The sequence below is a fragment of the Haliotis cracherodii genome, unplaced genomic scaffold (genome assembly GCF_022045235.1).
Source record: "Haliotis cracherodii isolate W230 unplaced genomic scaffold, xgHalCrac1.p SCAF_2, whole genome shotgun sequence".
Classification (NCBI taxonomy): Eukaryota; Metazoa; Mollusca; class Gastropoda; order Lepetellida; family Haliotidae; genus Haliotis; species Haliotis cracherodii.
In genome coordinates, this window is record NW_027266275.1 from 17,688,004 (window position 1) to 17,715,625 (window position 27,622).

Here is a 27,622-nt window from a genome sequence, read left to right on the forward strand (position 1 = left end):
GTGCTTTACACTCATTGTAATTTACGTTACTTCAAACTGATTAGTACAACACTTTCTATATTTATGTTGTAATGCATGCTTTTGTTTCAGATGTTGAGATTTATCATTTGGATTGACTGTTTTGTAAGATCAGTGTCAGCAATGGATTGGATGAGTTTCCGGTCACCTTTTCTAGACTCGTAGAGTTTTAGCAAGAATGGCCATGCTTTTGGGGCCCATTTTCCCAACTTTATGGTCCCAGCTATGCTTTTTCATTTTGATTCAAAATCTGCCAACTTAAATGTCCAACTGTTGCATGAAACGTTGTGAGTTTTGGCAGACATATGCTGAAGACAGATGGTTCCAGGAATAATATGGCAGAACACTTTGTTGTATAATGATAAGAAATATTTTTGGATAATGATTTGTTTATAAATTAAAGATGAAGGAAGACTCTCTTTTTTTCATGTAGGCTTATAAATTTATAAATATTCAGGTTCGGTTAAGGTCACCACTTACAGTAATACCTAAATATTTTTATTTGGATTTATTGTCACATAATCTTCTGTAAATGATCAAAGGGAGACAACTCCCTTTATATGGATATACCCAATGCTTGATGTTGATATTGACAGTATGGTAGAAACAGCTTCCTACATCCAAAAATTCATAGAAACAGCAGACTCTTCTTTTGATAATGTGTGCTTCTCTATTTACCACAGGAATTGTGTGATCTGCAAGTGGATGTTCCTAGCAACCATTTTGTGTGTTTCAGATGAATTCCTTTGAACAACTGTGCATCAACTACACCAATGAGAAGCTGCAGCAGTTGTTCAACCACACCATGTTCATCTTGGAGCAGGAAGAATACCAGAGAGAAGGCATTGAATGGAAGTTCATCGACTTTGGTCTTGATCTTCAACCCACAATTGACCTTCTGGAGAAGGTTAGCTTGTCCATCACTTCGAGCAGAGAATCAATGACTGAATACTCTAGAGATACTAAACATGAATATGATCTGTGCCACAATAATATCTGATATTATATTTAAAAGAACGTAAAATGCACTGAAGTGTATCCTTAGGTGACACAGTAACATAGAAAGATATCTTTTGTTCATACTTTCAACTGGAAGATTGTAGTAGAGGTCAAATGTAGCCTTCAAATTTTCTCCTGTCACCTTACTTACTTGTGTTATTTATTCACAGCCGATGGGTATTCTCGCTCTTTTGGATGAAGAGTGTTGGTTCCCGAAGGCAACAGACAAGACATTTGTTGAGAAACTGACGGCCCAACACACTGGTCACCCAAAGTTCCACAAACCTGACTTCAGGGCAGATGCTGACTTCTCCCTTGTCCACTATGCCGGCAGAGTAAGTAAATAGCCCAGGCGGCACTTCAATACTTCAATAGGGTCACATTGTACCCTAATGCCTGTGACATTGTACCCTGATGGCTGGTCACATTGTACCCTAATGCCTGTGACATTGTACCCTGATGGCTGGTGACATGGCACCCCGATGGCTGGTCACATTGCATCCCGATGGCTTGTCACATTGTACCCTGATGGCTGGTCACATTGTACCCCGATGGCTTGTCATATTGTACCCCGATGGCTGATCACATTGTACCCCGATGGCTTGTCACATTGTACCCTGATGGCTGGTCACATTGTACCCCGATGGCTTGTCACATTGTACCCTGATGGCTGGTCACATTGTACCCCGATGGCTTGTCACATTGTACCCCGATGGCTTGTCACATTGTACCCCGATGGCTTGTCACATTGTACCCCGATGGCTGGTCACATTGTACCCCGATGGCTGGTCACATTGTACCCCGATGGCTGGTCACATTGTACCCCGATGGCTGGTCACATTGTACCCCGATGGCTTGTCACATTGTACCCCGATGGCTGGTCACATTGTACCCTGATGGCTGGTCACATTGTACCCTGATGGCTTGTCACATTGTACCCCGATGGCTTGTCACATTGTACCCCGATGGCTGGTCACATTGTACCCCGATGGCTGGTCACATTGTACCCTGATGGCTGGTCACATTGTACCCCGATGGCTGGTCACATTGTACCCCGATGGCTGGTCACATTGTACCCCGATGGCTGGTCACATTGTACCCTGATGGCTGGTCACATTGTACCCCGATGGCTGGTCACATTGTACCCCGATGGCTTGTCACATTGTACCCTGATGGCTTGTCACATTGTACCCCGATGGCTGGTCACATTGTACCCCGATGGCTGGTCACATTGTACCCTGATGGCTGGTCACATTGTACCCTGATGGCTGGTCACATTGTACCCCGATGGCTGGTCACATTGTACCCCGATGGCTTGTCACATTGTACCCCGATGACTTGTGACATGGCATCCTGTTGGCTGGTCACATTGTACCCTGATGGCTGGTCACATTTCACTTACACTGACTGATAATCACAGGCTGCTGACATGGGTGGAATGTTGCTGAATGCAAAGTATAAATATCATTCATACACATACACATGAAACTGCCACAGGGTTTGATGTCCGGCCATTAAGTATTTAAGTTACTCAATGGATGACCACGAGCCATGACCCAACTAATCGTTGTGGCTTGTGTCTTGTTAGGTCACAGAGTTTTAGGTCAGTTTGTTTCAATGACATTGACTGATTGTAAACCCAAATATTATACAATACTTTAAAAGATTTGGCAATGGTGTAGAAATATGTCATATCAAAAGTTAAAAAAAATATTTGATGAAATGATAAAATACGGTACCATACTGATCAATGCAGGTATTGGAAAGAGGGACAAGGCTCTGGCAGATTGGCAGTCCCAGCATGCTTGATTCAAAGACCACTCTATTTGCCAAACTAAAATTTTATTATGTATTTTTTTTTATTTAATTGAATTACAGATTGAACATATTTTTTTGGTGTGTTTGTGTTACTGACTGTTGTCTTGTCTACAGGTTGACTACCAGGCTGCAAATTGGCTTCTCAAGAACATGGACCCCCTCAATGAAAATGTGGTATCATTGATGCAGGCTTCCTCGGATAACTTCGTAGCATCAATCTGGAAAGATGGTACGCCTTTAGGGGCTCTTTGAATATATATACTACTCAAAAGAACAGCTGATAAATCTATGTGAATGACTTCAGATCTTTTTAGTGCTAAGGTCACTTCGAGGAACAGGGCCGTGATTGTCAGGCAGTGACTTTCTGACAGTGTTATCTGTTGTTTTTTCTGGACCTTACTCACTTATACAGAGATAGCTGTGATGTAGGTGACATATACAAACTATGAGTTGTTGTATAACTAGCTCCATGTTACAGCTGAGATTGTGGGGATATATATCCTGAGTTTATGTATAATGGCTGAGCTCCATGTTACAGCTGAGATTGTGGGATATATGGCGTGAGTTGAGTTAGTTGATGTATAACGAGCTCCATGTTACAGCTGAGATTGTGGGGATATATATCCTGAGTTTATGTATAATGGCTGAGCTCCATGTTACAGCTGAGATTGTGGGATATATGGCGTGAGTTGAGTTAGTTGATGTATAACGAGCTCCATGTTACAGCTGAGATTGTGGGATATATGTCGTGAGTTGAGTTAGTTGATGTATAACGAGCTCCATGTTACAGCTGAGATTGTGGGATATATGTCGTGAGTTGAGTTAGTTGATGTATAACGAGCTCCATGTTACAGCTGAGATTGTGGGGATATATATCCTGAGTTTATGTATAATGGCTGAGCTCCATGTTACAGCTGAGATTGTGGGATATATGTCGTGAGTTGAGTTAGTTGATGTATAACGAGCTCCATGTTACAGCTGAGATTGTGGGATATATGTCGTGAGTTGAGTTAGTTGATGTATAACGAGCTCCATGTTACAGCTGAGATTGTGGGATATATGTCGTGAGTTGAGTTAGTTGATGTATAACGAGCTCCATGTTACAGCTGAGATTGTGGGGATATATATCCTGAGTTTATGTATAATGGCTGAGCTCCATGTTACAGCTGAGATTGTGGGATATATGGCGTGAGTTGAGTTAGTTGATGTATAACGAGCTCCATGTTACAGCTGAGATTGTGGGATATATGTCGTGAGTTGAGTTAGTTGATGTATAACGAGCTCCATGTTACAGCTGAGATTGTGGGATATATGTCGTGAGTTGAGTTAGTTGATGTATAACGAGCTCCATGTTACAGCTGAGATTGTGGGATATATGTCGTGAGTTGAGTTAGTTGATGTATAACAAGCTCCATGTTTCAGCTGAGATTGTGGGGATGGGAGCAGCTGCAGCTGTGGACACGATGTTCGGGTCCCGCACACGCAAGGGCATGTTCCGTACTGTGGGCCAGCTGTACAAGGAACAGCTCGCCAAACTCATGGCCACCCTCAGAAACACCAACCCCAACTTTGTCAGGTGTATCATTCCCAACCATGAGAAGAAGGTAAATAGATGCAAGGAACAGCATGAAATCAGGATCAGTTTATGTAGGGTTGTTGTGGACACAAATGTGTTGATTGGCTGAAATGCTTTCTGTTAAAAAAGCGCCATGCATGATTTTGATGATTCTACTTTTTATTTGTGTAGTTTGCCTTTGAGGCAAGGCATATTTTCAAATATCCACACACTGCAGCTTTGACGTAGATGAAATTATTTAAAGTGACAGTGCCACTCTCACCCTTGATACATTCTTGGCAGGACTTTCATACAACTTCATAATCCAGAGATGGAATTTGGCGAGTCAGTATGTCTAATGTTAAAGGTATTGAATGAGCCAGTTGAATTTCATAGTTTGTAAGGGGTATCTACTTTTGGGGCCTGTAAATGTTTCAGGTTGGGCTCGTAAATGTTTCAGGTTATGTTGCATCCCTGGAAGTGCACGTCACAAAGACTAATGGTTTTGTTTTTCCAACTGCAGGCTGGTAAGATAGACTCTCCCCTAGTGCTGGAGCAGCTGAGATGCAATGGTGTCTTGGAGGGCATCCGAATCTGCCGCCAAGGTTTCCCAAACAGAATCCTCTTCCAGGAGTTCCGACAGAGATACGAGATCCTCACACCCAATGCCATCCCCAGAGGATTCATGGACGGCAAAAAGGCTGTAGAGAAAATGGTAAGTACCAGAACTATTAATTGTGGTATAAATTGGGATTTTTTTGTCAACTTAAGTGTATATTCTAAGGACATAAGTACATTGTGTCACAGGCAATCTGAGAAAGTTCAATTTGAACAGGGAGAATGAAGATGAGAGAGACCCTCACCAAGAAATGACACATGATGTGTCTGTATTTTTGTGGTTAACACCACACATGAGTTGAAGTAAATCTATTACGTACATCTCAACTTGTAAGCTGTTTCATTACAGATCAGTGCCTTGGAGTTGGACGGCAACCTGTTTCGCGTTGGTCAGAGCAAGATCTTCTTCCGTGCTGGAGTGTTGGCCCACCTGGAGGAGGAGAGAGACCTCAAGCTCACCGACATCATCATCCAGTTCCAGTCGCTTGCCAGGGGACTGTTGGCCAGAAGGTTGGTCATTTAGACACTTTTTTCCATCTTTGAGGGAGTACAGATTATCTCCCCTTAGGGGTTTTCGTTGTCCCAGTTCTCTGTGCAAGGTGTAGCATAGACTTGCTTGTATCAAAGACGTGTGTTCAAATACACTGATCATGATCCTTGGTCTTGTGAGCTCCATTCCTGTGCCTGTGCATTGCATCAAAGTGGAAGCTGACTAAGACCTGCATTACTTTGGGCTTAAGGCCTGCATTAAGCTGACATTAAAAGCTCAAAAAGGCATGAAACCCAACTTTACTCACCCTCATGAGTTTAATTATATTCTAAGAGAGTGTTGGGGAGTGTTTCAGACCTTCATCACTCCAAAGTACCGGGTTCTGTTCCCAGGGTTTTACATAATATTGCATCCTGTATGCATTCACGATTGAAATGGGCACCAAAAAATGACATTGTAAAAAAAACAGTTGTGTTTTTCTTTAAATTTATAAAAAAAATGTAGATTACATGTTCCATATAAACTATCGTTTCTATTTTGATACACTCAATGTTCAGTGTGTCAATGCTTGATTTTCTACATCTAACATTGAAAACATCATATACAGTAGGCTTAATCTTCTGAGCATGTGCAGATATCAAGAATGTTTTAAATGTGCCACATATGGACAGCCTGGCACCCTATGTTCTTGCCCCAAAACTTTATTACGGAGAGTCAGAAAATTGATACACCCATGCTGGTTCATAACACTGAACCTCTTTTTTCATTTTCTTTGCTTTTTATTGTCCAGAAACCACATGAGGCGTCTGCAACAGATCAATGCTATCCGTGTGATCCAGAGGAACTGTGCTGCTTACCTCAAACTGAGGAACTGGCAGTGGTGGAGACTCTTCACTAAGGTAGGTATACACCTCCTATTGCCTCCTACTTGTATGTAATTGAAGTGTACAAATGTAGCACCCCATTCATGGTCAGACAACAATCCATAGGTTCAGTTAAGACTCAATAACACAATGTGACAATGCTTGATGACACATAATATTGGGTAAATAATTGATTATTTTTTTACCTAGACACAGCATGAGCTTAGAGTTATGTTCTTTTGAACCCTGTTTCTGAACAGGTGCTTGTTATTGAGTCACATGACACATCACATATGATGTTCCCTCCAAAGGCAAAGAGTACCTGTATTTCTATTAATGGCATAGGATTTACCTTAGATATAGTTCAAGTTACTCTTAGGACTGAACTGAAAGTTGCTCTTGGAGCTTTTATGAATGTACACTTAAGTAAAATTCTTAGCTAAGAATTATTTTAGGCAGCTTAAGATACTTTTTGTAGAATCTTCATGAATGCAATCCCTGAAAATGATTTTAGATCTCTAGCTCTGAAATGTACAATTGTAACACATGATCAAACAGTCATTATCACTGTTTATCAGAAAGGTAAAGCTTGTTTCAATTTCTTTTATCTGTGTCACACAATAGGCTTGTCTACTGGCGATATGTTTACTTTGAAACAATCTCTTGTCGTCATCATGGCCTCTACGGCGTGTCACCTGCGACAGGGCATTGAAAACAAGGGTTTTGGAAGAATGACCTTGGTGTAGGTTTATGTATGAATTGTTTGGTCCTTCCCAGGTGAAGCCGCTGCTGCAGGTGACCGGGCAGGAGGAGAAGCAAAAGGTGGTCGAGGAGGAGCTGAAGAAGGTCAAGGACAGTTTCGATAAACAGAAGCAGGATTATGATGAAGTCGAGCGTCGCTATGCACAAATCATCGAGGAGAAAAACATCCTGGCTGAACAGTTGGAGGCTGAGAGCGCTATCTGTCAAGAGGCTGAGGAGGTGAATACTCGAAGCAATGATTTTGATTACTTTGATTTTAAAACAAAACTCTCCTGTGAAACTTTGGAAATGAGGTTGTTGGCCTGTGTGCCTTGGCTGATGGCTAGCATTGTCCATGCATTCACACACTGTTTTGCCTGGTCCTAACTCGATGCCTTATGTACATCATGTGGTTGGAGTGTTGCTGACTCACTGAAGATAGAACTAGTGCCAATAGTGAAATCTCAAAAGTCAAGGTCATTGAATGGTAGAAATTACTTGTGAAAGTTTGTGCTTTGTAAGACAATGTTTGACTTTATCCTTGATAGGCATTTGAAGTGGTGTACTCAAGAATCAAGTTTTATTGATTGACAACTTCTTTATTGTTTATAAGCCGTAAGACACCAAGTTTGGGAGTGAAAATGAGTAAGGATTCTCCAAAACGCTTGCCTTTACTCGGACCTGTGAAAATTCCGGGGTAGAATAGGTCTTCAGCAACTCATGCTTGTTGTAAAAGGCAAACTAACGGGATCGGGTGGTCAGGCTCGCTGACTTGGTTCATGCATGTCATCGATCCCAATTGCGTGGATCGATGCTCATGATATTAATCACTGGATTGTCTGGTCCAGACTCGTTTATTTACAGACCGCCCTCATATAGCTGGAATATAGCTGAGTGCGGCATAGAACAACCAACCAAGCCATTACTCAATTTGTATCTTCTGTAGACTAAGAGTTTCTACAGTTGCGATATAATATCAAGTTTTTAGTTGGCCTATGTAGCATTCTGTATTTGCATTACAATCTTAAAGTTAATATGTGCCCTAATTACTTCACTGTAACTGTGTCTGCATATAATGAGGAAACATGTGGTTCATGGCGTATTTGTTTGCTAACCAGGCTCGTGCTCGACTTGCTGCTCGGAAACAAGAGCTGGAGGATGTCTTGCATGATATGGAGCTGCGCATTGAAGAGGAGGAAGATCGCTGCAATGCCCTATTGGATGAGAAGAAGAAGTACAGCCAAACAATAGGGGATCTAGAAGAACAGTACGTACTTGCCCCGCTAGTTCAAACCAGGGTAATTTCTATTACAGTGATCGCTCGCTATTGCGCTCTTCGATAAAGCGCTACTTCGGTTACTACGCGCGGTAACGTATGGCTCCCAAAATTTATGTACACTTTTATTACTGATAGTTTTACACAGACATAATTGTATTGTTGTTCGTTGTTCATTTGCACATAACGCTTCTCATTGCATAATCAACCGTTTATCGCTGAATGGAGTTCTAATAATCTGTTTGAAAACATCCGCGGCAAGTCCCGGAAATACGATTGTTCAACTAGTTAACTTTTCACACTATCGTCCTTTGATCTTAGAAGCGCATGCATGCAATAAAAGAGAACCACAAGCGAAGTTTATATTCTTAATTAGTGGGCAATCCAATTTGAGGCGACACTGTCACACACATGTAGTTGCTGTCACAACACGGCAGTCATTCATTTCGTAATCGCGCTTTCGTAACATCGCCTGGTTTTTTCCGTAGTTATAACAAGCGATTTCATTGGATTAAAATTTGTTTCTAATGACGCTTTCTTGCCGAAATCTACAAGTTTCGTGATTGGTCAATTTTGAGCACGTGACCTCAGGCAGCCAATCAAATTATAGCTGTGATACCAAGCTCGTGTTTGATAAATTTCAGAAGTTGGCGAAAGATTTTTTGTTAAATCGTGTTAATCTGAACGTTTTAAGCAGGAAATCACGATATATATTAAAAATATGGAACTTCGCGAATGTATCATGCTAGGTTACGAGCTGTGACATAGATTTTTCATGCATATATTTTTGCATTAAACATTGTGTCCGAGCCGAGAATTCAAGGCGACGAAAGCCGAGATGTCATTTGACTTACATTACACGCGATCGCACGAAACGATGGAAATAATAACTTAGATGTAAGTTTGATTACTTTTAGATATATTTTTGTTGATTTTTTTATCACTTTGTATAATATATTTAAAGATTTGTTTAAAACGTCTTTATTTTGCTCTTTGATGTGGACCCGTTGTCGAAATGTGTGTCCGAGAATTTTATTTTCAATAACATCGCGGGAAATAGTGAATAATTTTATAATTTATCGATTAAAAATGATAAATTGAAATGGAATACGTATTTCAGACATTGTGAAATGTGACAGATTTAATAAATGAATGATATTACAGGTAGATCTAGGTCCATAAAAATATATACTATTTTGATGTGACGTGAGATAAACACATATTGATGATTTGAGATTTTCCGAGCGCGCGCCTCGGTTAAACGGCTTATCGTCTATAACGCCCACCAATTATTTGGACCCCATTGGTAGCGTTATAGCGAGCGATCACTGTACTATCATAAAAGGCCAGGTGTGGTATTGTTTAAAGCTCCTTAATTCAGAGAATAGACACTTTTCCTCCACCTGCCGATTTTTCTTTTTTTTTAACAATACTCTGTATCTCATTTATAAAACTTATGATACTAAAAGTTGTGACGGAATGAGAATAGTTTCTATGTTGTGCTTGCTCCTGTAGTCAATGACTGATGTGTTTACAGGCTGGAGGAGGAGGAACAGGCTCGGCAGAAACTGCAGTTGGAGAAAGTGACAAATGATGCCAAGATGAAGAAGATAGAGGAGGACATGGCAGTAGCTGAGGACATGAATCAGAAACTGCTGAAGGAGCGCAAACAGATGGAAGAGCGTATGAATGATGTCCAGGGACAAATGGTGGAAGAGGAGGAGAAGGCAAAGCAACTGGGCAAGCTGAAGAACAAGTATGAGGCCATCATTGCCGACCTTGAGGAACGACTCCGCAAGGAGCAGCAGGCTCGCCAGGAGCTGGAGAAGATCAGGCGCAGACTGGAGTCGGAGCTGAATGACCTGCGTGACCAGCTGAACGAGAAGAGGCAGCAGGTTGAGGATTTGCAGACCCAGCTCAGCAGACGTGAGGAGGAAGTGCAGCAGGCCCTTCAAAAGTAAGAACCACTTGGAGATGCAATGATGGTATTGCTTGTGGGAACCATCTTTGGGCTTACAGAAGTAAGAACCACTTGCAATGTAATGATAGTAGTGGTTGTTGGACCATGTCTAGGGCTTTTAGATGTAAGAACCACTTGGGGAAGTAATGAACATTTTAGTGGTGGTGAAGGGATTTAGACTAAATATCCATGATGGATAGATGGAAAGATTCACCGATGATTGTGGTAGTGGCAGAGTTCATGGGTGCATATTATGTGGTCCATCTTCCAGAACTGATGAGGAGTCTATAGCCAGGTCGAACATGAACAAGCAGATCCGAGAATTTCAGAACCAGATTCAGGAACTGCAGGAGGACTTGGACTCGGAGAAGGAGAGCAGGAATAAGGCAGAGAAACAGAAGAGGGACCTTAATGAGGTTGGTAACAACTTGTGCACTGTGCCTGTTCCAGACTTCACTTTTACACTCGGGACCTCGGTTACATGGCCAAGGAAGGGGCGGTCGGGTAGCCTAGTGGTTAAAGCGTTTGCTCGTCACGCCAAAGACCCGAGTTTGATTCCCGACATGGGTACAATTTGTGAAGCCCATTTCTGGTGTCCCCCGCCGTGATATTGCTGGAATATTGCTTAAAGCAGCATAAAACCACTCACTCACTCACTCACACTCACTCACTCACTCACTCACTCACTCACTCCAAGGTACTCATGGTATATACAATCCTGTTCACTCACTAAGTGGAATTTGAATAGCGGTTTACGGTCCTTGAACAACACCTATAAGTCTTTGACACATATTCCAATCACTTTCCACATATGCTTATTTGACTTATGATTTAACTGACATACTGTTCAGAGTTTCATTTAAACAGGAAGTCACTCATTGCACTTCCTTAGATCCCGTCAGCTAGTATTGCACAAACAGTCAAAGTGTGGCAACTGATGCTCTAAACTGTTTTCCTATAGGAATTGGAGGCTCTGAAGACGGAGTTTGAGGCCGAGTTGGACAGCACAGCTGCTGCTGTGGAGCTGAGAACCAAGCGTGAGACTGAGATCAAGGACCTGAAGAAGTTATTGGACTTGTCTCAGCGTCAGCATGAGGAGAGCATCCAGGACATGAGGCACAAGTACCAACAGCAGATGGAGAACCTCAGCGAAGAGATCGAGACAGTCAGGAAGGTAAATAAATACTCGATCACAACAACGCACGCGAAAATTCCTGCGAAAGCCCTACCTCTATAACGTCATTGCTAATATCCTCTATTTTCTTTGTCATCATACTTTTATGATCTTTAGATTTTCAACAGCAGTCCTCTACACAGTCAACTATCCATAATCAGTCATTTTGATAATAGTCTTCCATTGCCCAGTGCTCTTGCTCAAACATAAGGCTGGAAAACCTCACTTCTTTCTTGTGTGCGCTAGAGTACCCATATGAAAAGTATATCTAGCACGTCTTGGTAGTTTGTCACTCTGCAGTTAGTTTGTATTTCCTGAAAACAGTGCATGCCAGCTTCCTATTTGATTTTATGTGATACATTTCAGGGCAAGAACGTGATGGAGAAGAACAAGACGACCCTGGAGGCGGAGAACCAGGACCTGGCTAATGACCTGAAGCAGGTCCAGATGGCCAAGCAGGAGTCTGAGCGAAAGCGGAAGCAGGCCGAGCAGCAGCTGCAGGAGGCCTCCATTAAGCTGCAGGAGCTGGATCAGGGCCGGGGAGAGACTGTCGAGAAGGTGACGAAGCTGGCCACCGAACTGGACACCACCAGCCAGCAGCTGGAGCAAGCGGAGACTAAGGCTATGCAGTTGAGCTCCAAGGTGTCCAGTCTCGACACCCAGTTGGCTGATGCTCAGGTATGGCACAGAGGATCAGATGTAGAGGATTATTGACAGTACACGTTGTGGGAATCCTGTTTAGAATTGGTCCCTAGCAACCTATGATGGTTATTAGAGTCGACCAAATGGATCGGTGTCAGAATCAGTGATTTGGTTGATTTCGTGCCATAATACCCTGAGAACGTCAATCGTTCTTCACTATATAGTTCACTAGATTGTCTGGTCACGTTCGATTAATGACAGACCGCTGCCATATAGCTCTAACATTATGGAGTGCGGCATAAACAATAAACAAATTGACAGTACTGCCCCTTGGGAGTATTTCCATACTGCACTACTGTCCATATCTCTCATTTCATTGGAGCAGTGATTTTCCCCAATTATTTTCTGCACCAGATATAAAAAAGGTTGCCATGGAGAATTAAACCTTTACAGACAATGATCATATGTTGTTTCAATATCTAAATAGGAGAGCAGTTTGATTCCACAACTAACACAATGCCTATCTCTGACTAGTTATGTCCTTCTTTTCCTACAGCTGCTTGCTTCCATGCAAAGGTGCTGTCTTATCAAACAAAACGTGTCAAAGTTTTTGTTGTTTGTCTGATGTGTAAATCTGTATGTACTTCAGGATCTAATGCAAGAGGAGACTCGTCAAAAGCTGTCTGCCCAATCTAAGTTGCGTCAGGCTAATGATGAGATCAACCAACTCGCAGACAGACTTGAGGAGGAGGAGGAATCTAAGAAGAATCTGGAGAGGCAGATAGTGGAAGCTAATAATAGGGTATGTGGTGTCTTGGTTGAAGCTGACTGTCACGGAGGAATTAGTTGCCTTGGATTGGTTGGGGGATTATGATTGAAGCTGACCATTAGGGAAGGTGTTTGTTGCCTGGTATGGTGATTATGATTGAAGCTAGCTGAATACTTGTCAAGTACATGTCAAATTGGAAGGTTTTAGTCCAGCTAAAAAGAAGTGAAGGAAGTTTTTTTATATTTATTGGCAAACTGTATGATTAATAGATGTCACTCTGTGAATGCAGATGGCTGAAATGAAGAAGAAGTTTGATAATGACACTGCGAATGCTGAGGCTATGGAGGAATTGAGGAAGAAGGCCGCTCGTGATATGGATGCTCTACAGGCCCAGCTCGATGAGACTCGCACACAGAACGAGAGGCTGGACAAGTCCCGCAAGAAGCTGCAGGCTGAGGTAGGCTAAAGTTACAGTGCCATAGTCAGTAAGACCACTGTGGGGACTGCAAGGGGGAATAGGTCCACCACAACCTATGCTTGTCATTATGTTGATTAAATGGATAGGGTTGTTAGAGACACCAGTTAAAGGAACATTGTAGGTAAATTTTGTAGGCTGAATGCACATAGAAGTTGTTAATAAATATTAGGGATGTCTCAATTTCGTATTTTCATCTACAGTTTTTTGTTTGTTAATGATTAAGTAAGCAGTCTGTGAAGTTTATTAGACATGTATATTTATGAGAATTGACGTCGTAAATATATATATTGACGCCAGTTCTTAAACATTTCAAAGCAGTTGTAGGTTGTTCATGTATGTGTAACACAAGATACTTGTGACTAGGTCGAGGACCTGACAATTGAGCGTGACAGTCAGAGGTCCACAACCAGTCAGATGGAGAAGAAGCAGCGCAAGTTCGACCAGATGCTCAATGAAGAGAAGGCCATCTCAGAAAGGTGGGTAGTGCTTTCTGTCCTTTAAGAAGGCTCAGTTTTTGTAGTCCTCAAGTAGTTCACTACTTTAAGTATCAAGTCTTTGAATGGCATTTAGAAGTCATAACATAAGAGAGAATGTATGGATGTCAACTTATTATGAGGAACACAACATTTTGGAGTGTGCATACTCCGTCATCAGATAATTAAATAAGCAGTCATTGACCTGATGAAGGGTAAGCATACACACCGAAACGTTATTGGTCATAATAAAGAAGCTGACATCCACAACATCTGCCTACTTTAGTAGGGACATTTACTGTTGCATGAATTGTTTGATAGGCATTACTTAGAAGTTGACAGATGACAAAAGTAGACACAATTTATGGATAACAACTTCTTTAATACTGTAAAAAGCGACATTTCGGTATAGATCCTTATACCGTTGTTGTCGTTACTTATTCATGTTATCCCACTCATATATGCAATTGTCATTACTGTTAGTCCTCCACTATTATATATATTCTGTACAATGTCCCTCATTCAGTCTTGCTTGACAACGGTATAAGGATCTTTAGGGAAACAACGCTTAACAGTATTAAAGAAGTTGTTATCCATAAATGGTGTCTACCTTGTCATACTTTGCATGTTTGTTGATAATGAATCGGGGCGTGGTTGTGGAGCTAGCTATGGGGAAAGGGGCAGGTGCTACCAGTTTCCTTGTCCTGCTGACAAGAACGAACAACTTCAGTGTACTTATTGTAAAATGTGAAAATTACATGGCTTCACGGGTAATGAATTGTAAAATGAGCAGAAATGAGGAGCTGTCAAGAAGGGACCTGGGAACCATGGATTTCATTATCTTTCTATCCTCATCTTTGCTTCATCCACTGTCTCCGTAACAAGAACTAAAACCTTATACAGCATGCAAATTCAGAATGCCTTTAAATGCCCTGAAATTGATAGGAGTTGCTTGTATCTACAGGCTTGCCGCCGAGCGTGATGGCATCGAGCGTGAGAGTCGGGAGAAGGAGACAAGGATCCTGAACCTGAACCGGGATCTGGAGGAGTTGAGAGAGAGGCTGGAGTCTTCCGAACGGCAGAAACAACAACAGGCCAGGGAGCTTGACGATCTCATGTCCTCCAAGGATGACGTTGGCAAAAATGTAAGTAGATTAGCATCAGAGAGACTTCAGTTTTGTGAGGGTCTTCAGAGTTGTATAAGCAGGAAATAGGCACTTCTTCACAACAAGAGTTTGTATCCTTGAATTAGCTAATCTTTTAAAGTTCCATGGCAGGAGTTTTAACTCCCAAGCCATTCAATTTTATTTGGTTTTAAAAATTGAGGGTACAAACAAATTGACCACCAAAACAATATTGGGGTTTGGCAGATACAGTAAGTTGTAATTCCAATGAATAAATCAGTTGTGATGCATAGCCCTGTAGTCTGAATTGCCACCTGTCCCTGATATACTGATCTTGTATACTGAGCCTTGCACTGTTAGCATGGGTGTAATCACAGTGACAAATGTCCACAATGGTGGTAGTTTGAGGGTTTCTTACATCATCTAGGTGGCATGCTGTGATGTACCAGAAAATTATGTTTAATGAGTGATCACAACTCCTAATGCCATGGGGGTGGCCGGGTAGCCTAGTGGTTAAAGTGTTCGCTTGTCCAGGGTTAGAAATTGGCACTAGTCCTATAGTCCTTGCCAAACTGCCCAATAGTTACGGTATCATAAGGACTAGTAGAAAATTGCCATTTTTAAGGGTTTTGCTATATATTATCATTATAAGGACTAGTATAACAAAAATGTTAGTTTCTACCGCTGTAAATGTCACACTGAAGACCCGGGTTCGATTCCCGACATGGGTACAATGAGTAAAGCCCATTCCTGGTGTCCCCCGCCGTGATATTGCTGGAATATTGCTAAAAGCGGTGTAAAACTATATTCACTCACCCGCTCACTCACTCACTCACTCCTAATGCCATGTGTCAGGTGCATGACCTGGAGAAGGCACGACGCCAGCTGGAGCAGCAGGTGGATGAGCAGAAGACGCAGATTGAGGAACTGGAGGATGAGCTGCAGCTCTCTGAGGACGCCAAGCTCCGTCTCGAGGTCAACATGCAGGCCCTCAGAGCTCAGTATGACCGCGACATGCAGGGACGGGATGACCTGGTCGATGACGCCAAGAAGTCAATTCTTAAGCAGGTATGTTTTATGATTGGCTTAGCACAATCCAATTGTTGATACTCTTATCTTGCACGTAGGTTTGATTTAAGTCCTACATAGATGTAAAGTATAAGGTATTCAGGATGTATAGCTTTTAGATGGGTGAACAAATGATACACTTCTCACTCGATCCGAAACATTTGAATCAGGGTCGTGAGACATTATTCAGAAATTCTCACACCTTGTGAAAATAGTTCTGTGGCTGGTGCTACCCAGCAGCTAACTTAATTTTGAAGAGATAATTTGGAAAATTAAAAAAATTTAAACAATTATGGTCTATGGTGACATGAAGTATTAAGATGGTTATGGTTCATGATTAGGAAACGTCCAACCTTTGACAAAACAGTTGTCTCAGCTGTGTCATTGCCATTTTACACATGGATGGGTATTGACAGGTTCAGTTTCCAATCTCAGTTTTGGATAGGTTCCTGCTAATAGAGCTGATAGTACAAAGGGTAAGTTCAGTGTGAAAGTGAATAGACACTGTCAGATTTTCCTTTCATATTACAGTTGCGAGAAATGGAAGCAGAACTGGAAGATGAACGCAAACAGAGATCCCTTGCTACGAGTGCTCGCAACAAGCTGATGGCTGACCTGAAAGACCTTGAAGGTCAGCTGGAGATGTCCAACAAGGTGAAGGACGATGCAGTGAAGCAGTACAAACGGGCCCAGTCTCAGTCCAAGGAATACCTGCGTGAGCTGGATGAGCTGCGGATATCCAGGGAGGAGATGGCTAACAGCTTTAAGGACAATGAGAGGAAGATAAAGAACCTAGAGGCAGAGCTGCTGAAGGTGCAGGAGGAGTTGTCCATGGCGGAGAGGGCCAGGAGGAATGCGGAGGGAGAGCGTGATGAACTCGCAGACGAACTCACAACACTTGCAAGTGGAAAGTGAGTTGCAGCATTTGTTGCCATAGATTTGACTGACTGACTGACTGACATCCGATGCTTGGTAATCCTGGTTCATTGTCAAGCCTTAGACCCAAGTTTGATTACCTGTAATTATTTGTTAGAATTTAAGCATAATAGTCAAGGGATTCTGGCCATCCAACATTTAAAGTGTCATTAATTATGTATGTCATAGCAGAAAACTCTACAGACTCAAGCATCTGCCTTAACTACAGCGTTTGAAGCCAGTGACATACCAGCTTAAGACATACACATTTGCATTTAGAATTGTGCAGTGTGAATGCTACTTTGTAGTAGTGTGTTTTCGTCCTGCACATTTGGCTGCACAGACATGCTGATTATTGAGTAAAAGGAAACATAAGAACTTTAAGATTAAAAAAGTTGTTTTGGGAATGAGCATTTTCGAATATTTATTCCAGGAATGCATTCCTTGATGAGAAGCGTCGCCTGGAGGCTCGTATCAGTGAGTTGGAGGACGAGCTGGAGGACGAACACGGCAACACGGAGATCATGACAGACAAGGCCAGGAAGGCAACTATTCAGGTACGTACTCTCATGTTACCAGGATTTCTGGTTAGAATAGGTCCCCAGCAACCGATGCTAGTCATTCGAGACAATTTGGTGTTCCATTGCGGGCAGGCTTGTTGTCTTGGCTGATTGCTTGTCATCATACCCCAGTGGTATGGAAAGCTGCTGTGGCTGAACACTTAAAGGGGCACTGATCTAAAGCAATTCCCGGGGACTGGTTGTTGCCTTTGTTATAGTTTTTTTCCCGTGAATACCTGGATGATATAGCAGAAATCTAGACTAGTTTGCGACCTGTGCTGTCAATTCATAAGCGCATTTGTCACTCTTATTGATAGTATAAGGGTGTATGGTCACTCACTGACGATAAAAAAAACAATGCTCAGGAGAAATATATACTTTGTGTTGCAAGTCAAAATAGTGTAAACAAAAATCGCACAATTACCAAGTAAGTGACTTATCAAAACTTCATCACCATTACAGATGCTACCCACAAAGATACCTACATTTCAGTCCTTCAATATGGATCCATACGTTTGAATTAACCCATGGGTCAGAATAGGTCTTCAGCAACGCATGCTTGCCGTAAAAGGCAACTATGCTTGTTGTAAGAGGCGACTAATGGGATCATGTGGTCAGACTCGCTGACTTGGTGATGCATGTCATCGTATCCTAATTGCTTGGATTGATGCTCATGATGTCAATCACTGGATTGTCTGGTTCAGACTCGTTTATTTTACAGACTGCCGTCATATAGCTGGAATGTTGCTGAGTGCGGCATTAAACAACAAACAAAACGTTTGAATTACTTCCTTTATTTTGTCAGATGGAGCAAATGAGTGCTGATTTGTCAGCTGAGAAGACACTTTCCCTGAAGTTGGAGAACCAGAAGTCTGCCCTGGAGAGGCAGAACAAGGATATGAGAGACAAGCTAGCAGAACTGGAGGGGCAGAACCGATCTAGAACCAAAGCTACTATAGCTGCCCTTGAGAGCAAGATTGTCAATCTGGAAGAGCAGCTCGAAATTGAAGCCAAGTGAGTCTACCAGGTTCACTGGGTTGATATCAATACCATCGATGTAGGAACAGCGTTAGAAACTGGCACTAGTCCTATAGTCCTTGCCAAACTGCCCAATGGTCAAGGTATCATAAGGTCTAGTAGAAAGTAGCCCTTTTTAAGAATTTTGCTACATGTTATCATTATGAGGACTAGTGGATGAAAACTGTCACTGACGAACCTGTTGAATTAGTGACCAGGACCAATTTGCAGAGTTGCGTCAACCCTGAGAGTGTTGGGTCTCATTAAATTGGGAAATATCTACAGTCTGCAGGACAGCACTTTCGACTACCACAAAATCACCTTCCTCACTCATACCGTTGCCTTCGTATGCCAGACATAGTGTAACTTTAACACTTGTAATCAGTGAGGTGGACAGATAATGTGTTTGTCTACATCACTGTCTTTGTTATCCCCCCGGCATCTAACTACTCCTTTTGTACGGACAGACAGCTCAGAAATTCTCTTGTCAAGTTGGACTTAGTGTAACAGTCAGATGATTTCTTCTGTGGAATTTTTTGGGGGCGAGGGATTTGCTATCTCCTGATGACTCTTGCATTATTCTGAATGTGTTTCACATTTCTGTGTTCCAGGGAACGGGCAACATTGTCAAGAGCGAGTCGGAAACTGGAGAAAAAGCTGAAGGAGTTGGTGTTGCAGGCTGAGGACGAGAGGAGACATGCTGACCAGTATAAGGAACAGGTCAGTTGGGGTGGATGCAGGGTAGTCACATGGTGGTCGCAGGGTGGATGCAAGGTAGTCGCAGGGTGGATGCAGGGTAGTCACATGGTAGTTGCAGGGTGGATGCAGGGTAGTCACTGGGTGGATGCAAGGTAGTTGCAGGGTGGATGCAGGGTAGTCACAAGGTGGTCGCAGGGTGGATGCAGGGTAGTCACATGGTGGTCGCAGGGTGGATGCAGGGTAGTCACATGGTGGTCGCAGGGTCAGTTTATCTTACTGCACAACTTATCTTATGCATGCATGCTTTGGCCTGAATCAATAAAAATACCACATTTAGGCATTTGTAGCAGACGACAGCAAACAAACTGAGTTATTCCCCCTAGATCTATTTCATTTGGAACATATTGTTAATATCTGGAAAATGGTGTCTAACATTTAATTAGAGATACAAAATTGTGGTTTGTATGTTGCAGGTGTAATTCCAACAGTTAGACAATTCTAGTGGGGAACATAAGAAATGTACCTTACATGTTAGCGGGGTACATTGAAAATAATAGAATGGGTCTCAGCCATACAGAATCTGACATTCATGTGCAACACTGTAAGTTGAGATTGTGTGATGTATTGCCTTGACTCTCATTACAAACAAGGGGGACGGACACCTTGTAAGTCTTTGTGTTTCCACCTGCAGCTTGACAAGGTGAACAACCGAGTGAAGGCCTTGAAGCGACAGTTGGACGAAACTGAGGAGGAGGTTGCACGTCTCAACTCTCAGAAACGTAAACTACAGAGAGATATCGATGAGCAAATGGAACAAAATGAAGTGGCATCTCGAGAAATCTCACAGTTAAGAAAATTCAGGTATGTGGCATTCCCTGTTTCATCAGCCATTGATGCATAGCATTGATGATATTGTAATGTATCTATAGAACTTGCAGTTAACCTTTAGACATGTTATTGTTTGTAGTAGAATATTTGTACATGTTCTCTGCATGATACGTTAAGTAGGTTTGTTTAGGTGTTTTTTTTGGTGATAAGTCAATCATTGAACTATGTTTTCATCATCACGTTATTGCATGATTCAAAACACTTTCATTTTTGGTGTCTTTGTATTTATGACATCTCATCTTCCATTTAGCAAAATGTGAGGGTATGTTATCTGATTTTTAACCAGTCCTATCATAATAGCAGCTTAATTGTGCTGTCGTGGTTATGCAATGAGTCCAAATATTGCACTGCAGTATATAGCTTCTCTTCAAGAGTTGACAGTGGCGTGGCATTTATTCATACTCTGATTGGAATGCATTCAGCAATTCTGTATTCAGCTAAAAAAGTTAAGTCGTTTTCTGAATTGGCTGAAAGGTCTGCTATCTAAAGCTGTTTGATGTCCTTTGCAAAATCATTCATGCTTTGCTTCAATGGTATTCTACAATAATACCTCGCCTTTCAGGAGATATTAGGTAACGTACCGTCTTTCCTTCATGTATTCAATATTATATATATTTCTATGTACAACTAAGTACAGTAAAATCCTGTAATTCTTGTCCCATGATAACCTCATATATCCGTCATTTTCCATGCAGTCTAAAATGTGTTTGCGAAGCCAAGAAGAAGTGAAAGGTATTCGCATGTTCCGCCATCCCTTGGCCTCAAGCTCTTCCATTTGCAATGAAACGCCTGGATTGCATATTTATTATAAGTCATTGGTTTAATTTTTTTGGCTTCAGTGTTCAATATGAAAACAGTGAGAATAGGCTTGAATGATCTGTTGTAATCTGGGTATTTCCTCCCACCTCATCTCCAGTTGAACGCATCCATCGCCATTTCATGACATCTTGTCCCAAACCTGTTTTTCCATGTTAACAATTCCGCTACAGTTGACATGCTTTGCTTCGATAACTACAAGATCAATATAACAATGACAGCATGTTTTGAAGTGATAGTTACACAACATAGATTAGTTAATTCAATTCGGAAATACTGGAGAATTTGTTAGTGCTAGTGGTGACGCATGCACTCTAAATATTTGTTTTTGACCTCATTTGTTTGCATTTAATCAACTTTGGGAAAGCTTTGCACATTTATGTTGAACTGTTATTATGCAGTATCACTCTCTGTTGTCAGACAAAGTGAAATGCAGCAAGATTAGGTTGTAAGTTGGCAGTTTCCTATGTTTCTTCTACTATACAGACTTGAACCATCTGCCACAGACAGCTCCAAGCTGATCACAATCTGTTTCCCAGCATGCTGTAGTGTACTTGTCTATTTTTGACTGTAATTTGTCTTGTTAAAGCTTACAAGTAGAACATTGTCAGGAAAGCTTAGAGATATACAAGAGCTGTCCTCACTGCTTGGTCACAAATACCATATACGCATGGCTGTTTCAACTTTGTAGAGTTATACAGGCTGAAGTGCAAGAGTAATGTACTAACCCGAGTGTACATTGGAAAGATATATACAGGTCAAACAGAATATAGAAAACAGTAACTGCGTGTTTGTGTAAACTTTTTGTGATGTCCTAAATGTGTGGTGTGATATTTTTTATGTTTTATAGCATGCTAGATGGTGTCATATGACAAAAGTTAAGCAATGAAGGTTTTCTATGTTTCTATAACTATGATACATGTTCCCTACTGCATGTCTACAGTGAGTTTTCTCAGTAGAGACTGCCGATGCATTCTGGATGTCAGTTTGTGTACAGGTGTGATATATCACGTATCATCTACCTATTGTGTTCTACACGTACCATGAATGCCGCTGGTCACCTGCATGAGGAGATGTAGCAAGTCACGAGTCATTCTGGTCACTTGAACTAAAACAAATGTGATTGTATAATCTCATTAGACTGACTGTTAGAAAGCTGATTTTTTTGTTTAAACATTACAGTTCAAACATCAGTCCTTTGTTGTCTAATCTTATGAAGAACAAAGAAAAAGATTTGTTTTCCTGGTCCAGTGAGATTTCATTATTGAATGTAGGATTATGTTGGTGGGAAAAGTACTGTGTACGACTTCAGCTTGTCAGAGGGCATCCTTTTAAACTAGTTCTGTCTAGGAAATGTGTTTTGTGTTTGTTGTTCAGCTCAGCAGAAGCACTGCTCAACGGATTCCTATCAGGTTATGAGGATAAAACAAGGTTGTTGTGCAATAAACAAAACTGTCTTGTATATAAATAACTTGACCAACATGGTTTAGTCTGTAAAAACAATACCAGGAAGCACTTGTAAAATTTTCCAAATATTTCAGTTTTTCGGTAAATGTAAGATTACAAGCCTTCATAACATCACAGCAGAATTTGTGCCCTTACTGCAGTATTCAGTATGAAGAATTCTCAGAGTGTCAATTTTTGAAAGACTTTGTTCTTATTTTTCAAAGTCATTTCTGCAGCTTTTCAACAGCTTTTTTTTTTAATCTTTTTTTTTTACTTCCTTCCTCAACTTGTTTTTACATTTCACGTATTTTGTTTATTTTATCTACAAGTTTGAAAAAGTGATTTACTAAAAAGTAATTCATCAATACTTATCCATTTAGTGATATTTGTTTTTTGAGTCTATTATGGACAAGTGAACCATGGGATGTGCATGCAACCCATATATATACTCCACTATATCTCTGTCACCTCTGTGCAACACCTTAGTCAAACTCAATCATTCTGCAAGAGTCTTAACCCCAGAACCCACCTGTTTCAGGCCCTCATCCCGAAGCACGACGACGGCCCGCCAGGTTATTCAATCAATCAAGACTCAGGCAGCCGAGGAAGAAGATGACGATGAATCAGAGCAGAATCAGTCTGAAACCTGAGCTGACTCGTATCCCATGCATAGTATATATGAATATATATCCTAACTGTGCTGGTTTCTAAGCCACCAGCCATTCCAATAGTTGTCCATATTATGCATTATATTAACTATTGTATCTATCTCTAATTGATATAACGTGACATTACCATCATTTACTGCTTTAATAATCAAGTTTATCTTTTGAATGGTCCATTATGCTTATGTTATGATGCTGTTATTTTCTGTCTGTACGTTTGATGATGATCAACTGAGATTTTGTTTACAATGGAAAAGAACCAATGAACTAAAGGCTGTCTAAGTAGGACTGAATGTTTACGTTTTGGAGACAGCACATGCAGACATGGGCATATTTAGATTGAGCTGTAATGTGGTAATGATTGTAAATTTCACACTTTAATCAGAATTGTATTATAGTATGGAGAAATTGATTGAAATGGGTTTCTGTTATCGATATGTTGGCAATTGAGGGATATCAAATAGACGTTGTCAAGGCATTGTTTAGACATCCAGGAAAGGGTTTAATCAGTCGTCATGTTGGCTTGCTAGAGTAGTTTCCATCAGTAGCATAGCAATAAATCCTCTTTTCTTTTGTTGCTCACTGAATCTGCTTGACTACGTATGACTGAGTGACAACTCATGAAAAATCAAGTTTGTCTTTTTTGGGGGTCATATTTCCAAACACAAATTACCAATATTTGAGTGGTATGGGTCAATATGAGTCGACATGGTTTTAAACGCATGAAAGCTCCATTTTGTCATTTTGACGTGTTGTACCGTCGTATATTTCCAAGAAAGGATTCCAGGTTACAACAGTGGGTTTTTGTTGTTTCTCCCCACAACCTTCTCTCTTGGAACCAGTGATGAAATCAGTGTACTTAGTTAATGTTTACCCCCAGACTGAAGATACAGGCTTGTGTTTGCATGAGGATGGTGCGTCTATGTAGCAGTGTCTGTTGCCGGAGATATAGAGAAGCATTAATGTGCTTGATATGAATCAGATTGTGGACTTAGACCCAAGAAAGTTGTTTTTCATGTGACTGATGAGCTTGGTCACTTAAATAGTGATTTTATTTCTGATCTTAATAAGTAAAACCACCAAATGGAAACACATTTGGGGATTTGATATATGGACTTTGCTTGCAACTATTACATTTCACTTTACGTTTAGGGATGCAGTCTTTGTTTAACTGTTTTGTTTTGGTACAATGCTATTTATCATATCACCGTTTGTACATTTCCATGCAGACTTTATGTGACAATTTGATACAAGCCATAATCTTGACTGAACAATCCTATGGGACAGCTAGCCACCTCAAAATCACAACTTATAAATCATGACACACACAATAGAAGAACAATACTTCTCATCACAGATTGAGAAACATCAGTATTTGATATTAACTTAAAAATTGAAGTATCGAGGTATGATCAGTATTTGATATTAACTTAAAAATTGAAGTATCGAGGTATGTAAAACTACTAATGTTGATGAGGATATTCTATTTTAAAATGTTGGGTTCTCTGCATCAGTTGTTATCCCTAACTGTACTTTGAGCTGACCTCTGTGAAAGAAAGTTAATATTCTATTTTTAAGATGTTGAGTGAAAGGTTGCTAAGCATTTGATGTGCATCCTTAGTTTCAATATAAGATTACTAATGTAAGAATGGTTATTTTATTAACATGGCGTGTCAACTGGCTATCAGAACAGCGATAGGAGGATCTGGCAATGGTTAGTCTTGTGCAGTGCTTGAATAATGTGTAAATAACGTTTCTATGTTTAATTGGTCACTAACATGTGAACAGATTTTAGATGAATATTTTTGTACATTCTACGCAATCATTTGACACCATTTTTTTCAGTGAAAACACGCCTCTGCTGCCTTTGTTGTTTAGGACATAATTAGGCCAAAATAGAAAATTTGTAAAAGTATTGTTGTAACGAAATTACTAAACATTTCTACCAATGGGAACAAATGATGTATTATAGCTGACTGCCACCGCAGCAATGGTGGTAGGAATGAGCAGGTGCTCTTTTGAGTATGCTGTTTTCAAGGGATCAAAATTCTTTTATTAAGTGTTTCTTTTGAGCCAGTCAGCAGTTGATTGCATTTAATCTCAGTGATATATCATGTTATGTACCTGTTTCCACACGGATTTGATAAGATTGCTTGGCATTGAATACTATCATGATGTATGCTTGGCTGATACACAAAAAAATCTTAAATAAAATAACTATGGAAAATGTGTGACGTGTCCGTTGTTTATTGTCATGATCTGCATTCTATTTCTAATTGCTTTGATAAGTCTGTCATGATGAAAACTCGAGTTGGTTCTCCGTATTGGAACAGTACTTGGAGAGGAGTGAATATTGTTGACAACAATCATGGTGTTCGGGAGACTTATCCTGTCTTGGAATCTCCACAGGTAGCATGGGCTACTGCTGACCTATTCCTCAGAGAGACAAACAAGGGAAACTGGGGACATATTCTGTCCTGGAATCTCTGCAGGGAGACGAGCATGGAGTACTGGTGACCTTTTCTGATATGTAAAAGTGAAACAATGAAAGAACAAACAACATTGGTATGTGTGTTGGTCATGAACAGTTTGCTCATGATTTTATTAAACATTTTTAAACAAATAGAGAACAAAGCCATATTCAGAAGCCTCAATAATAAGACATGAAAATAATGCCTTTTTATCCCACCACAAAGTGGGTTGAAATACCTTTTCAAAAGCAATATTATATGATATATTTGCAACCTTTCCATATCAACTATACAACACACTGTGTTCTGAATTTTTAATTTCAGTTAGTGAGGAATTCTTGATTTGATTCTTTGTTTAATGCCGCACTCAGCAATATTCTAGCTATATGATGGCGGTCTGTAAATAATCAAGTCTGGACCAGACAATCCAGTGATTGACATCATGAGCATCTATCCACACAATTGGGATACGATGACATGCATCAACCAAGTCAGCGAGCCTGACCACCCGAGTCCCGTTGGTCGCCTGTTACGACAAGCATGGGTTGCTGAAGACCTATTCTACCCTGGATCTTCATGAAGGAAAGTTTTTAGTTTATGACATGAGATACCTTGCAAATGTCTACTGATACCCTGGTCCCCACAAATTTGAAAGAACAGATCATCTGACTGTTACTTAAGTCAAACTTGATGAGAGAATTTCTATCTATCAAAACAATACCATGGGATTTGGAACATTGTACACAGTTAAAATCAAACTTGTTGCCATGGAAACAGGAAAAAAAATAATTTTAAACACCCCCAAGTAGCAAAAGGCACCATTTGACAAACAGGTCTGTGTGCAAAGTATTATGAAAGAATACATATTACTTTTAGAGATATGGTATGAACAAACACACCACTATGAACAGAGTGGAAGTCAAACTTGTTGCCTTGGAAACAAAATTTTAATTTTTTTTAAAAAATCGCAAAAGGTACGACTTCAGCCCTTGGTTAAAATAAGTACCAAGTTTGGATGAAAAATGTTGAATATAGTTGTGCTCCGGAAACGACACATACCTCCGTTTCCACTGAGTCTTAATTTGCTTCCATGGAAACATGGAAAAATATAATTTTGAAAAATTCCTAAATACCAAAAGGCACCACTTCAGCCCTTGGTTAATACATGTACCAGGTTTGGATGAAATGCCTTTTTCAGTTTTCAAGTTTTTTTCCGGAAACAACACCTACCCCATCACTTTTGAAACTAAGTAAAAATAGTTTCCAATAAAAATGTACAAAGTCCATAAATAGCAAAAGGCACTACTTCAGGATTTGTTTGATATATCTGCCAAGTTTTGCTGAAAAAAATTGAACAGTTTTCGAGTTTCGAAATGATTACAGACAGACAAATGGACATACAGACGAAGCATCAACTCTGCATTATCTTTCAGTATTTTGCCATGTTAAATGTTAATGGAATATGAACTATAAATAACTATGCCAACACCCATCATGTCATGATTATGTCAAATGTCATGGTCACTTTGAAGGTCATTCACTCCTCACTTACTCAGTACTGTCATGGTGAGGTAGAATAAGGTTAAACTTGTGTACATAATATCAATGATTATTAAACTATTATGACGACGTCACGCTATTGTTGTTGCAGCTGATCCTGAGCCAGGAATTAACTGGCCATTTTGCACTATAGGTCAATAGGCCAAACGAAATAGAAATTCTACAGCAACCGTAATACATTTTAAGTTGGAGAATCATTAAATCTGTTGGTTCCTGAAGTAGAAACAACAGATCCTCATTATTTCTCCATTAAGTGTTAAAAAAATATTTGTCCGATCACTAGGGTGACCTAATGAAGGTCAAGGTCACTAGAAACCTTATTGTCAAAATATGGAACACCTTATTTTATTCTATTTTGATACACGACATTTTATTATGATACTAATACATCAGTTTTCATCTTAACTTGCCATGTGTCAAGGTCATTTATCATCCAAAACTGGCTCCCACAGGAGATATGCTTAGGTGAGATCAAGCAATATCTACACTGTAGATATCGCTGCAATGAAATTGCATCAC

General features: G+C 40.5%; 1 protein-coding gene across 4 annotated transcripts in view; it reads left to right on the top strand.

Moving 5' to 3' along the window:
* The window catches only part of LOC139469911 (myosin heavy chain, non-muscle-like), a 69,793-nt gene extending 44,492 nt beyond the window's left edge, over positions 1–25,301 (top strand). For 2 of the 4 annotated variants that reach the window (XM_071252258.1, XM_071252259.1), the window contains 24 exons: positions 755–925; positions 1,188–1,352; positions 2,950–3,064; positions 4,258–4,439; positions 4,914–5,105; positions 5,358–5,518; positions 6,289–6,397; positions 7,139–7,342; positions 8,221–8,369; positions 9,916–10,335; positions 10,610–10,754; positions 11,300–11,512; positions 11,879–12,190; positions 12,804–12,956; positions 13,213–13,380; positions 13,765–13,877; positions 14,839–15,019; positions 15,854–16,066; positions 16,598–16,977; positions 17,415–17,538; positions 18,347–18,555; positions 19,170–19,278; positions 19,949–20,118; positions 22,946–25,301. In XM_071252258.1, the coding sequence (XP_071108359.1) occupies positions 755–925; positions 1,188–1,352; positions 2,950–3,064; positions 4,258–4,439; positions 4,914–5,105; positions 5,358–5,518; positions 6,289–6,397; positions 7,139–7,342; positions 8,221–8,369; positions 9,916–10,335; positions 10,610–10,754; positions 11,300–11,512; positions 11,879–12,190; positions 12,804–12,956; positions 13,213–13,380; positions 13,765–13,877; positions 14,839–15,019; positions 15,854–16,066; positions 16,598–16,977; positions 17,415–17,538; positions 18,347–18,555; positions 19,170–19,278; positions 19,949–20,118; positions 22,946–23,057 (4,470 nt within the window). In that variant the 3' untranslated portion in view covers positions 23,058–25,301. Of the gene's footprint in view, positions 1–754; positions 926–1,187; positions 1,353–2,949; positions 3,065–4,257; positions 4,440–4,913; positions 5,106–5,357; positions 5,519–6,288; positions 6,398–7,138; positions 7,343–8,220; positions 8,370–9,915; positions 10,336–10,609; positions 10,755–11,299; positions 11,513–11,878; positions 12,191–12,803; positions 12,957–13,212; positions 13,381–13,764; positions 13,878–14,838; positions 15,020–15,853; positions 16,067–16,597; positions 16,978–17,414; positions 17,539–18,346; positions 18,556–19,169; positions 19,279–19,948; positions 20,119–20,840; positions 20,878–21,381; positions 21,410–22,945 lie in introns of all 4 variants that reach the window. The other 2 variants (XM_071252261.1, XM_071252260.1) reach the window with 2 other exon arrangements.
* Positions 25,302–27,622: the final 2,321 nt, after the last annotated feature.